This window comes from Diabrotica undecimpunctata, chromosome 2 (genome assembly GCF_040954645.1).
Source record: "Diabrotica undecimpunctata isolate CICGRU chromosome 2, icDiaUnde3, whole genome shotgun sequence".
In the NCBI taxonomy this organism is placed as follows: Eukaryota; Metazoa; Arthropoda; class Insecta; order Coleoptera; family Chrysomelidae; genus Diabrotica; species Diabrotica undecimpunctata.
Window position 1 is genome coordinate 167,107,433 of NC_092804.1, and position 13,369 is coordinate 167,120,801.

A 13,369-nucleotide genomic window follows, 5' to 3' on the forward strand; every position below is an offset into this window, starting at 1 on the left:
TTACGGTAATAGATATGGTTATTTATAAATTTTTAGTTGTTTATTTTAGTTGTTCATTGAGTGGCAAGACCACCTCTCTGGAACGGTGGTTTTAGCTGGAACACGGTTAATCCTGCACTACCCTGGAGTCGTCTGGCCTAGTATCCTACTCGGCCGAAAGATGCCAGGGTGTCTTGTTCCGTGACGTAGATGTCCAAAAAAGATTTCCCCACCGTTGCCTGTCAGAATTCAATGTTTACCTTCTTATTCTCTTGCTGGAATCTGGCAATACGGCAATTAAAAAAAAAGGCGAAAACTCTATCAAAACTTCAGGCTTTAGAGCTATTGTTATACAGAAGAATCCTGAAGATACCGTGGACAGACAAAGTCACGAATGAAGAAGTACTACAGAGGATGAATACAACCGCAGATTTGGTCAACATCGTGAAGGACCGTAAGCTGCAGTATATGGGACATATATTGAGAAATCAAGGCAGTTATGAGCTACATCAATGCATGTTTTAAGGTAAAATTTAAGGAAAAGGGCCCCACGACGAAGAAGAATATCCTGGCTTGCTAACCAGAGATCATGGTATAGAAATACCTCAACACAACTATTCCGTATAGCAACCAACAAAGTCATCATAGCCAGATTGAGTAATGGACTTCCTCGTATTAATGCCGCACCCTCTATGTTTGTATTTGTATTCAAAAACAAACACCTTATCAATATGTAACATAACACTGAGATTTTTAATATATACGCAAACAAAAATCCTAATTAGTTTATTTTATTAATTTAAAATCATTATCAATTCTATTACCTACTTAAAATTTAATCATTTATATGAAATTATCACGTTTATTTCAAAATATTCTTCTGGATGCTAATAAAATGTGTAGTTTAATGTATTTTTTATGTTTATTAAATGATTTTACAAATCGTACAAATAGGCAAAAGCCTATGAAATTTTTGCAGTATTAATTTGTACAAAATCGAGGCGTAATTTTTTTGTGTTATTGGTGTTATAGATAATTTAATAAAATGAGAAGGTGTTTCATCTTTTTATTTGTGGCTCTTGTTGTAGAGTGTAAAAAACATTTACGTAAGTATAGTTTTGTAAACATATTTCTATTTTGTTACCTTTTACTGTGAAAAATCTGAGATTTATCTAATAAAATATTGACGTAAAAGCAAATAGTCTAATTTGATGGTATATCCCCAATCTTTCTTTAATTCAGAACTTCAGTAATATTACCCTACCATAATTTCATTGGTCTTTATTTTTTTGTCACCGGTGGATACATCTCCGAGTTTTTATTTATAGTATGTTTATGATTATTCTTTTAAGACTGGCATATTCTCTCTGAAATTTGTAAATGCTGTCCCTATATTCAATATTTATTTTATCTATATCTACCGAATTCCTACAGCTTCTGCAGCATCTAGCATTTCGATAGGGGCACAACTATCAGCCAAATGCTCTTCATGTGGGAGTCCTGGATAATAGAACTCCAAAATGGTACCCTAACCTATTAAAAATACAAGCTAGCGTTAGTCGCTTTGTTCCTGTTATCTTAATATGACATCCGCGAAACTAAAATTGCTTACTTGGGCCTCAAGTCTCTGCTCTGGGCTAGGTCCAGTTTGGAGACTTGGTGGAGTATTTTTTGGTATAATAGCAATGAAGGGGCGCCTAAATCTGCATTGTCCAGGGCCCGAAGAGCCCATCATTATCATCATCATCATCATTATCATCATCAACATCATCATCATCATCATCATCATCATCATCATCATCATCATCATTATCACCATCCAACCCTTATTTATCCCTCCCTTAAACTTATCCATTCTGTACAATTGTGGTCTTTGTTGCCAATTTTTTGAAATATGCCTGATGTCGTTAGTCTAGGTGTAGGTGGTCTTCCTCTACTATGTTTGTCTGCTCTTAGCCTCAAATTTGTAATTTTGCTCGTCCATCGTGAGTCGTGTGTCTTGCTACATGGCCTGCCCAGTTCCATTCCAGTTTTGCTATGAGTTCCACAGCATCAGTTATCTTCTTCTTCTTCTTGTGCCACTCCTATTGGAGATTGGAAATCATCAAGGCTATCCTGATCTTATTTACAGCTGACCTAAAGAGTTCATGAGTGGTACAGAAAATACACTGTCTCAAATTACGCAGCCATGACATTCTTCTACGACCTGGATTCTGTTTTCATTCTATTTTTCCTTGCATTATATTTTGAAGTAATGCGTATTTATGTCCTCCCATCAGGTGACCCAAATATTCGAGTTTTCTTCGTTTCATCGTTGACAAAATTTCTGGGTCTTTTCCTATCTTTCGCATTACTTCAAAGTTTGTAACTCTTTCAACCCAACTTATCTTCAGCATTCGACGGTAGCACCACATCTCGAAACTTTCAATATTTTTTATATTGTTCTGCTTGAGAGTCCAGGCCTCTTCACCATATAATAGCGTGTTAAATACGTAGCTACTTAGCATTCTTAATCGAAAAGGGATGCTTATATCTCTATTGCAGAAGAATTTCCTCATCTTTATGAAAGTGGCAATTTCATCAGTTATACTGTACTATAACTCTTTATATAATATAATCTCCCTCTTATGACACTACAGCCCACGTCAGGACCTTACCTGGTTTTATATATTTTGAACTTTAGTTCCCTATGGATTATTTGGCATTTTCTTTAAGCTCCACTTTTTTAAGAGACCATTTCTCCCTTCCTCGTCGGCCCTGACCCTACCTTCCACTAGGGTTGGTTACCCAATCTCCAGTAAGGTTGCTCAGTTTGCCGAGTTTCACCCGTGTGATTAGGCTACACGTCTTGGAGGTGAGGATAAGAATTGAGTAGGAGCGGCTATAGGTGTTAACAGGAAGTAACACATTGTATTGCGCGTCACTACTCCTTTGAACCCCCCTCCTTTGATGTACTATATAATATACTAATTACTGATTAAGATTACTAAATAAACTAAAAATTAAAGACCAAATAAGCCTACACATAATTTATTCAATTTTATTTAATTAAATTTGCGGTGATTTTTGCCTTTGCACATTGGTATAAATTGCAGAATAATACCTATTATTTACCATATAACATCATCCAATGAAAATACTTTTATTCAATATCTCATACTTCACTTTCAGAGTCATCACTAGTTGAATTATCAATGCGAATAATTAGAGGTCGTAAATCACCCACAACTTGCTCACTTTGAAAGGACTGAACGTGGTAGATCTTCCGTGTGTCTAATACAATTTTGCCATTGTTCTTCCATTATCTGTTCAAGCGATTCTTACCATAAACTAAGACTAGTTTCACCCCTCACCTCTTGTTTTGGATGCATGCTTATCATAGTAATTTTTTTAATATATACAAGCCATATTTAAGAGCCATTTGGTCGACGACAAATTTCTTTTGAATTTTGTTGGCTCCACACCTTTGCAGTAAATCGGCTTTTAAAAATATCTCACTTTGATTTAATTTTTCTTCTTCTGTTGTTACGCCTTTAGTTCTTCTTTTATCCAGTCGCTTGAAGGAATTTTCTCTTCTAATTTTGAGTGATAGGATGCATTATCCAGCACTATAATGAATGGTCGCTTCAATTTTTTTACCAAATTCTCTTCAAACCATTCTTCAAAAATATTTGCATCCATATTTCCGTGGTAATCGTCTGTACTCCTTGTGGATGAAAAAATTTAACTTGCGTCGGGAATAAAGCCCTCATCATTTCCGGCATGAGGTATGATGAATCTTTTACCATTACTGGAAGAGAATATCAGGAATGCTAGAGGAATAGCATTTCGTGGTGCCATCTTGCCATAATAATTTTGACAAATTTCCTTTAGCGAAAATCCAAGTTTCGTCTAAAAATACAACTTGCTTTTGATTGTCACAGGTTTTATTGTTGATGTATTTTCTTAAAAAATGCCACCGTTTTGATACAACGTTAGAGAGTTCACACAATACTTCTATAATTTGTCTTTTTATATCGAAAACCTAAATGTTGCAGTACTCTCGACAAACTGGTTAACGGCCGATTTCATAATGATTCGCTAAAGTGGACTTTAGTAAAAGGAGACTTTATGTTAAAGTCGACTTTAAAGTGGCTGTCAATGATATTTGATTTCATAACTCGCTTTAAAGGGCTCTTTAAGTAAAGTGGCTTTTAATGAAATTTTATACTGTTGGTTAAACTGAATTACAATGTATTTGAACTAAAATGGAAATAATCACATTGAATGTCATACATTTTGGCCATTTTGCCGTACGTTTGTATTTGTTTTCTACTTACCAGATTGATATATTATACTTAATTGTCGGTTTTTAACTACTAAATTACTTAATTACTAATCCAGATTCAATTTAATTATTAATACCTTTAATATTAATTTAATACCACTTTAACTACTAATTATTATTATTTCTTTATATATTTCTGTATAAATATTATTACTGGACTTTCTTTAGATTTATTACTTAATACTTACTAAAATGTACTACTATTACTTAAAAATTAATTAGTTTATTAATTAGTTCATCATCATTACTATACTTTTCTTTTTAATAGATTAATTACTTAATACTTACTTTCAATTCTAGTTTACTATTAATTTTATTAATATTAGATATTCTATTAGTATAATACCTATATCATTAACCTAAATCTCTTTTCTTAATCTAAATCTTTGATAAAAATCCAGATCATCATAATGTTCAAAATAGTTTATTCTTAATCTGTAAATTTTTGGTCTCCTAACCGCAATAAATTCCTCTTCATCAGATGAACTTGAACTAGATGTTTCAAAATTATGTATTATTGCGCTTTTAAAGTGTAAATATGTTTAAAGAATGGTATTACAAAAGTAATATGTTATTACAATGTAGAATGGCAGTTACGCTAACCTTAAACAGTGTGGTTAAAATATTCAAAAAATAGGTTATGTACTCTTTAAAGGAAGCTTTAACAACAAAGGTCCGAAATCCTCACTTTAAAGTTAAAAGCTTTTGATAAAAAGGATCCTTTAACTTGATTATGAAATGAAAATCTAAAGTTAAAGGCAACTTTAAATTTAAAGTCTCCTTTAACTTGATTATGAAATCGACTGTAAACTAATATCACACAGTTCCTTGTCCCTTCTCTTTTGCAACACAGCACCTTTGTTAGGTGTTCTTTAGCTTTATACAGATCATATATTATAATATTTTGAATTGCTAACTTAATTGACTGGGGCAAATCTAAAGTTTTTGGATGTAGACGATTTTTCTTATTTACTTTACTTATTTCATCCTCACTCATGCTGTCAATTCTCCGGAAAGTCCGCTCTGAGATACTGCAAGCATCACATGTGCGTTTCTGAACTGTCAAAATAGATGTCAATGGACCTATGTTATTTTTTGCCAAATTAAAATAACTTTTCACTTTCAGAATTTTTTTCAGATCTTTGTTAATTGTTAACTAATTCACTGTAAGAATTATATTCCGTAGGTCGAATCAATAAAATAAGAAAACTTGATGAGCAGCGCTGATTGACACAACTGAACAGTAAAATGTTATACATAAAGATGAAATAGATATCTTTGCATACTTGGTCCACTATTTATCATTTGGTGATTTTTAGGTCTTACACAACTATGAGGTTTTTAATTCTGATGAAAATTGCTTACTTTTATAAGACTAGAAATTAAAATTGTATTAATTTACAATTATTTTGCACAATTTCAGCATCCTTCGTGGAACCATGTAATCGAAATGATCCCAAATTAGACGAGTGCCTGGCTAGAAACATAAAGAACCTCCAACCTAGGCTAGCCAAAGGTATTCCCGAACTCTATATACCCCAATTTGATCCACTAATAATTGAAAAAGCAGAGCTTGAACCTGATAGTCATATCAAAGTTAGTATGCGCAATATTAAATTGTACCATGTCGACAATTTTACTTTGGTCGACGTTAAATATGATATGAAGAAAATGCATTTGGATTTAAATCTTGAATGGGATTCGATCGGAATAGATACCGACATGACAATGAAGGGCAAAATATTGATTTTGCAATTTGATTCGGATGGCCATGGCGTAGGCAATATAAGTAAGTATTTTTTAATATTTCTGTTATAAAATTCTAATTGGTTGTAACGAATATTTTGCCTACCACATAGGGTATTACTATGGGGGGTTGAAAATTGGGAACAGAAATTATTGGGGCAGAGATAGGGCAAGCAAAATAAATGAAACTTATGCGAACCGCGCTCAGGGTTTATTTGGAAAAGTTGGGTCCTGGATAAGTGAATAAAACAATGGGATTGGATTGGGCAACTACAAAAAATGAAACAAGGGGGTACTTACATGAACCTCCTGGACAAATTGGCAAACAAAACACAAGAAAGTTCTCTAGCTATTTAAAATAGGGACGCCGCTTCGAGGAACCTCCTGCTGGATGAAAGAAAAGGTTATTCCGTCTTAAAAAAACACAAGAAAAAGGGTTAGAATCTTTTTTAAAATAAATAGACAAAATGGTTTAGGGGAAAAATTAAACATTTCTTACTGTCTCACCAAAAATAGTTACAAATATAAGTGGTACAAAAATACTATATTAATAGTTACAAAGATTTATACCAAAATAACAAAGAAGAAAAACTTACTATGTACTATCCGTTTACAAACTCTTAGTTGGAGATACTACAAAACTTACAAATGTTACTGGGCTATAATTTGTGGCAAAAATAAAATATTACAATTAAAAATTATCCTTTTAAATAAAACTCTGCGTAGTGGTTAACCTTTTTCTAAAAAAACAAAACAAAAATCTCAAATATGATTATTTACCAATAAGATTAGATTAGACAGAAAAATATTAAAGCTACCTGTCATATGTCAATACCTAATCTTAAAACAAGAGGACATATAAAATGACAGCTAAGGCACGTCCTATGATCTACAATTTTAATTATTACTATTTTTTAAATTGTTATGAAAGCAAATTATTATTAAAAATGTTTATTCTTTCTTTAAAAATCAAACACAAAAGTTACCTTGATTTCACTAAAATTACTTTAAATTTTCTGGGGTTAGGAACTGGAACTCAAACTCTGTCACTCGAATAAATTCATCTCCATACTATGAAAAGTATTTGCAAACGGCTTCTTAATTAGGACAAATACACATTTGAGGTTGAAATTGATGGCACTGAATACAAACTTTAGACTCGGCTTCTTAAAAAACAGGAAAATAAACATGTGGATATCTTTCAAAGTTGTTGTAGGCGACACAAATCTCTTAGATACTTAAAAACATAGAAACAGTGATCACTCTTCCAAAACTGACACATTACATATAGTATAATTCATTATTTTTCAACAAATAAGCCGGTCGTTTCCGACTAAATTAAAACACGTTTGCTCATTATGGCCACCCTTTCAAACTTCACTTTCACTATAACTGAACTATTAACTGCCACAATACACTACATATTTTACATGAAAAGGAACGAAAAATAAGAAAACATTACAAATTTGACGTAAAATTTAGATAAACGCTGAAGCAACTAACCCTGACAACGGCCCCAGCGAGAATATCGCAATTATCTTTTTAGCAAAACCTTCTCAGCGATCTAAATGGATGTTTATTTAAAACGCAATATCGAGCGGCTTCGATCAAAAGAAAATACCAAAGAAATACCCGTCCGCGGTATATAAACAAACTCTTAAAATGTGTTTTTATCAACTCGGCGACGCAAAGAGAAATTAAAAGAATATTTTTCGGTGTTTTAACTTGTACGTGTACGAAAGGAAATAGAAATACACTGAAATTATTCTTCGATGTTTTAATACATATACGAGGGGATTTCTTGATGTAATGGTTTCTCAACATAAATTTGAGGATTATCTTAACTAGCAATAGGGCAGTTCTGTTTGTTGAGGTAGCCATTCAATCAAAAGTGAGCTTCATCGCAAAATAAATAATCTACTATAAAGTAGTATATAATCTACGCCTTGCTAGGTGATGATGTACTTTCAATTCCTTCATGAGTTGGATTTTGTAAGCACATAAAGCAAGATCTTGCCGCAAAATCCTCCATAAAGTCGATGGACAAGTATCCAATTGCTGTGCATGACGGCAGATAGACTGACTCGGGTCTTTTTGTACGCTAAGCTCTACAGCAGCAACAGCTTCTTCTGTATGCACTGTACAACGTTTCTGTGGATACATATTATCATTTAGAGTAAACGTGGTGCAAAAACGTTTCATGGTTAATCGAATTACTTGCTCTGATGGACTATTATGTTGACCATAAAATTGACGTAGTGCGCGATACGCATTTCGAACAAAGCCACAATTTTCAAAATAGATTTTTCCAATTTGGAAGCGTTGTTCAAGCATCCAGTCTTCTTCTTCTTGCAGTACCGTCTTCTATCGGGGGTTGGCTACCATCACAGCAATCTTTACTTTGTTGGCTGCAGCTCTGAACAACTGTATTGAACTGCACCCATACCACTCCCATAAATTTCGCAACCAGGAAATCCTCCTACGTCCCACATTTCTCTTTCCCGAGATTTTTCCTTGGATTATGAGTCTAAGCAGAGAGTACTTTTCTAGTCTATTCATGCTGAAATTCCAAACCAAACTTAATATATATCACTTGACAGCTGTCAAAATGGCCGACAGATAAAAAAGTGTTACCAACTTACATTTCTACACCTAAAACACTACCAGCTCTTTACTTGTTGTTTTCTCTCATCTATTTTTGGTCCTTTTTGATTCGTAGACATTGTAACATCTCAAGTTGACGATTGTTATATTTTGTATAATCTTCGTTTATCTTATTAAACTTTCTTTAAAAACGTATATACGATTTTAACTTCTTTCCACGAAAACGTCTTTGTTGGCCGTGCCAATAAAATCCTCGTTGTAGTGTTACCTCCCATAGTAATCATTACCTAAATATTTGGTTTTCTTCCTCTGTTTATGGTTGCATTGTGAATTTACTGTACACAACAACCGTATAATAGACTCTCATAATCTACGAGTACGGAGCAACGGATCCTTGTAACCTATTTTGTACGGGTGTCCTATTTCGGTCATGTAATGAGACATCCAGAGAGAGGTATGTATAACCTTTTACACCTCATAATACAGAGTAAGATCGCCGGAAGGAAAGGCCCAGGCCGACGAAGAACATCCTGGCTCCGAAATCTCCGAGAATGGTATCAAGATACCACCGCTAATTTATTTAGAGCCGCCGTAAATAAAGTTATTATTGCCAATATGATCGCCAACGTTCGATAATCGGACAGGGTACTGAAAGAAGAAGAAGAAAAAAAGTCCTAAGATTAATTATTATGTGTTATCTAGAACACTAGGTATGGTATTTTTGAATATTTTTGTTTCCAACATGTTTGTTCAAATTTTAAATTATTATCAACAGACAAAACTTAAGAAATATTTTCAAAACTCAGGACATTTTCAGAAGTATGTTTAAAAACTCATGCATAGTGGAACTATGATTTTTAGTGATTCTTGGAACCGATTTATGCAAAAAGCTACATTTATATACCTTCCACCCAACACTCAATATATACGGCCTTATCTATTACAAGCATAAAAATAACGTACTGTTCCTATCTAATACATAAACTGATAAAATTTATTTATTTTTAGCAAATATCAAGGCATCAGGTTCACTCGATCTTGACCGAGTACACCGAAAAGGAGTAGAATATTTGACAATTAAAAAAATCGACCTTAAGATAATAATCGGTAAATACTTAGCAGTGTTCGATGGACTTTTCGGTGACAACATAGAACTCAAGGAAAGAAGTAACCAGATTCTTAATGACAACTATAAATTGCTCATAGAAGAATTTACACCTGTTATTGAAGAGATAGTTAAAACCGTTGTTTACGAGAGGCATGAAAATTTATTTAAGAGAATACCGCTCGATGTATTGTTTCCAGAAAAATAAATATAGGTATTAATACTGTTGTGAATTTATTAAAAGGTTCAATATTTATAACACTTACGGATTTAATTTATTTCTTTATTTATATTAACTTATCTGACAATAATTTATTATATCCGTACGTACAAATTCGCGAGCGCGGGTCTTGAGTATTAACTGTTTCTCCATATAAAAATGTTGTATTTATATACGAAATCCTGATATACTGGAATAGTCGAGAACATCAAGTTGGAGAATTCACCATAATTTGAATCTAGACTTCCACCGAAATTTCTACAATAAAACAGAATAATTAGTCATAAAAGTTAGGCCAGTATATTTATCGTAACATTGCCCCCCTCTTAAAAGATGGTTCCTCCTGGAACCTTGTCGGGACTGGAACCGGAACTGTATGCTGGTATCGGCAACTGGACCCTCTTTTACAACTTCCAGTTGTATAAAAATGACAAGGGACGGTTTTCTCTCCGCACCAGTAACTATGCGGATTGCAACAGACTAACACCTGGACTTCGGTGTCTTTAAAGATCTCCTCCACCATATTTCGGATAACCCTCCAATCTAATTGGCGGCACTCCAACTTTGGCATGGCTAACTTTTGCACGTCGGACTCTAGTACGTGCTCTCTCAATTGAAGTAAGGCTTCCCATACATCTCGGTAGGTAGGTTGGTCACGGGCAGTGTCTTTTGTTACCAGGTAGAAAAGGTAACGTGATGCATCTTGGAGTTTCAAGGTTTTACCGGGAGCTGGCACCTGGCATTGAAGTTCTGCAACTCGACCAAACTTCCTTCGAAAGACGGATGCCAACCCTGGTGCGTCTTTGATACTGGCCGGGATGGTGAGGGCCAGCGAGTAGTCATCGGGGAGCGCGAGTAGATCTTGCTTTTCTTCAGTGGTAACACCATGTCTCGCTTTACCGGTACCTCCATAGGCACCCATGAATTCCTCAAACGTGAGGTCAGACACATCGTGGACTTGGTTTACTTCCACTTCTTCATCTACGTCGTGGTCACCTTCGAAAGACGCCAGCCGGTTATGGTGTACTATCATCGGCTTTCCCTTCGGAATCTTGCTTATTCGGTAGATGACATCGTTGATCTTCTCCATAATGAGGTATGGACCTTCCCAAAACTGCTGCAATTTGGGAGAACAACCTTTTCGCTTCTTGGGATTATACAGCCATACTTTGTCGTTCTTCTTAAAGCAACCCTTTTCGGCTTGTGTATCGTACCGTTTCTTCATTCGGTCGCTAGCGATCTGAAGGTGGGAACGGACCAACTCATGTACATCGTCCATTCTTCTTCGTAATTCGATCACATAATCTTCACCTGCTACATCTTCTCCAGGTCGACACCCAAACTCTAGATCACAAGGTAGTCGCATTTCGCGTCCGAATAGGACTTTCGCTGGTGTCTGGCCTGTTGATTCGTTAACAGCAGATCTGTAGGCCATTGTGAAGAACGGAAGGTATTGGTCCCAGTCTCGCTGATGATCGGACACCATCTTTGTCAAATATTTGCCAACTGTCCTATTCATCCGTTCTACCATACCATCAGATTGCGGATGATATGCTGTAGTTCTTGTTTTCTTCATGCCTAGTCTATCACATATTCCTTGGAATAGATCGCTTTCGAAGTTCCTGCCTTGGTCACTATGGATCTCCAAAGGCACTCCAAATCGGCTGATATATTCTTGGATCAACTTATCTGCAACGGTGGCGGCCTTCTGGTCTGGAAGTGCGTAAATCTCGACCCACTTAGTGAAGTAATCCATTACTACCAGCATGTACTTGCCCCCATTTTCACTTTCTGGAAATGGCCCTGCAATGTCCAAAGCTATTCTTTCAAACGGGCTTCCAACATTATATTGTCTCATAGGAGCTCTCCTTTTCCGGTGAGGCCCGTTACTCGTAGCACAAATAGTACATTTCTTACACCAGTCTTTTACGTCGTCGGAACTGTTCATCCAATAAAACCGTTCCCGAATTCGCTGAAGGGTTTTCCTTACACCAAAATGCCCTCCCGATGGACTGTCGTGTAACTGACGAAGTACTTCGGCTATTCTGCTCTTTGGGATCACCAACTGTCTTCTCTTCTCTGAACCGTCATCATTTTCCAGGACTCGTTTAAGCAAGCCATCTTCGATGATAAATGAGTCCCACTGGGCCCAATACGTCTTAACTACTGAGCATAGGTTTGATATTTCCTGCCAAGGTGGTCGACGGTTTTCCTCTTTCCATTTTCGGATTTTCTGTATAACTGGATCTCTCTCTTGTTCTTCCCTTATCTTAGTAGGCGTCCAGTCGTCGTTGACAATCGTCGTTCTTAGCACTGCTGCTTCCTTGGATTCCGTTTTGTTGCAGTGGGGACACTCTGCTGGGCATGGCCGTCTGGAAAGAGAATCAGCGTTTCTGTGGCTAACTCCGGCTCGGTGCTCAATCTTAAAATCGTATTCTTGGAGTCGTTCGATCCACCTGGCTATCTGACCCTCTGGATTCTTAAACTGCATCAACCACTTAAGGGCGGCATGGTCGGTTCGGATTAAAAACTTCCTTCCATAGAGGTATTGATAGAAGTGCTCTACTGATTTCACTACTGCCAGAAGTTCTCTTCTCGTGACGCAATAATTCCGCTCAGGTTTTGAAAGAACTTTACTAAAATATCCGAGGACTCGTTCCTGTCCTCCTTGAATCTGAGACAGCACTCCTCCAATTCCCACATTACTTGCATCCGTATCTAAGATGAACTCTCCTTCTGGCAGTGGATACCCCAAAATTGGTGCTGTTATTAAATGCTTTTTCAACGTTTCAAAGGCATTTTGGCAGTCTATATCCCAGCGGTATTCTCTTGATTCCTCTGTAAGTCGCGTTAATGGCTTAGCGATATCTGCAAACTTCTTAATAAACCTCCGGTAGTAAGTACATAGTCCAAGAAAACTTCTCACTTGATGTTTGTCAGTTGGTTTTGGCCATTCCTTAATGGAATCGATTTTTCCCTTATCCACGGCCACTCCTTCTTTACTGACTATATGACCCAGATAATTGACTTTACCTTGAAATAGCTGGCACTTCTTGGGGTTTAGCATCAATTGGGCAGCTTTAAGTCGATTAAAAACGTTTTCTAAATTCCTCAAATGATCTTCGAATGTCTCCCCCAAGACGATTATGTCATCTAAATAAACCAGGCATGTTTTCCAAGATAACCCTCTCAACACATTTTCCATAAGCCTCTCAAATGTCGCAGGAGCATTACAGAGTCCAAATGGCATAACGTTGAATTGCCACAATCCAGATCCTGTGGTGAAGGCTGTCTTTTCTTTATCTACTGGGTCCATTTCTACCTGCCAGTATCCAGACTTCAAATCTAAAGTAGAAAACAATTTACTTCCAGCCAATGTGTCCAATGT

At 35.9% G+C, this 13,369-nt stretch overlaps 1 protein-coding gene across 1 annotated transcript; it reads left to right on the plus strand.

The window, feature by feature from the left end:
• The first annotated feature begins 927 nt into the window (after positions 1–927).
• On the plus strand, positions 928–9,985 carry LOC140435169 (circadian clock-controlled protein daywake-like). Its single transcript, XM_072523922.1, has 3 exons — positions 928–1,085; positions 5,730–6,095; positions 9,665–9,985. The coding sequence occupies exons 1-3, from the start codon at positions 1,025–1,027 to the stop codon at positions 9,967–9,969; spliced, it is 732 nt and encodes a 243-aa protein (XP_072380023.1). The 5' UTR covers positions 928–1,024; the 3' UTR covers positions 9,970–9,985.
• Positions 9,986–13,369: the final 3,384 nt, after the last annotated feature.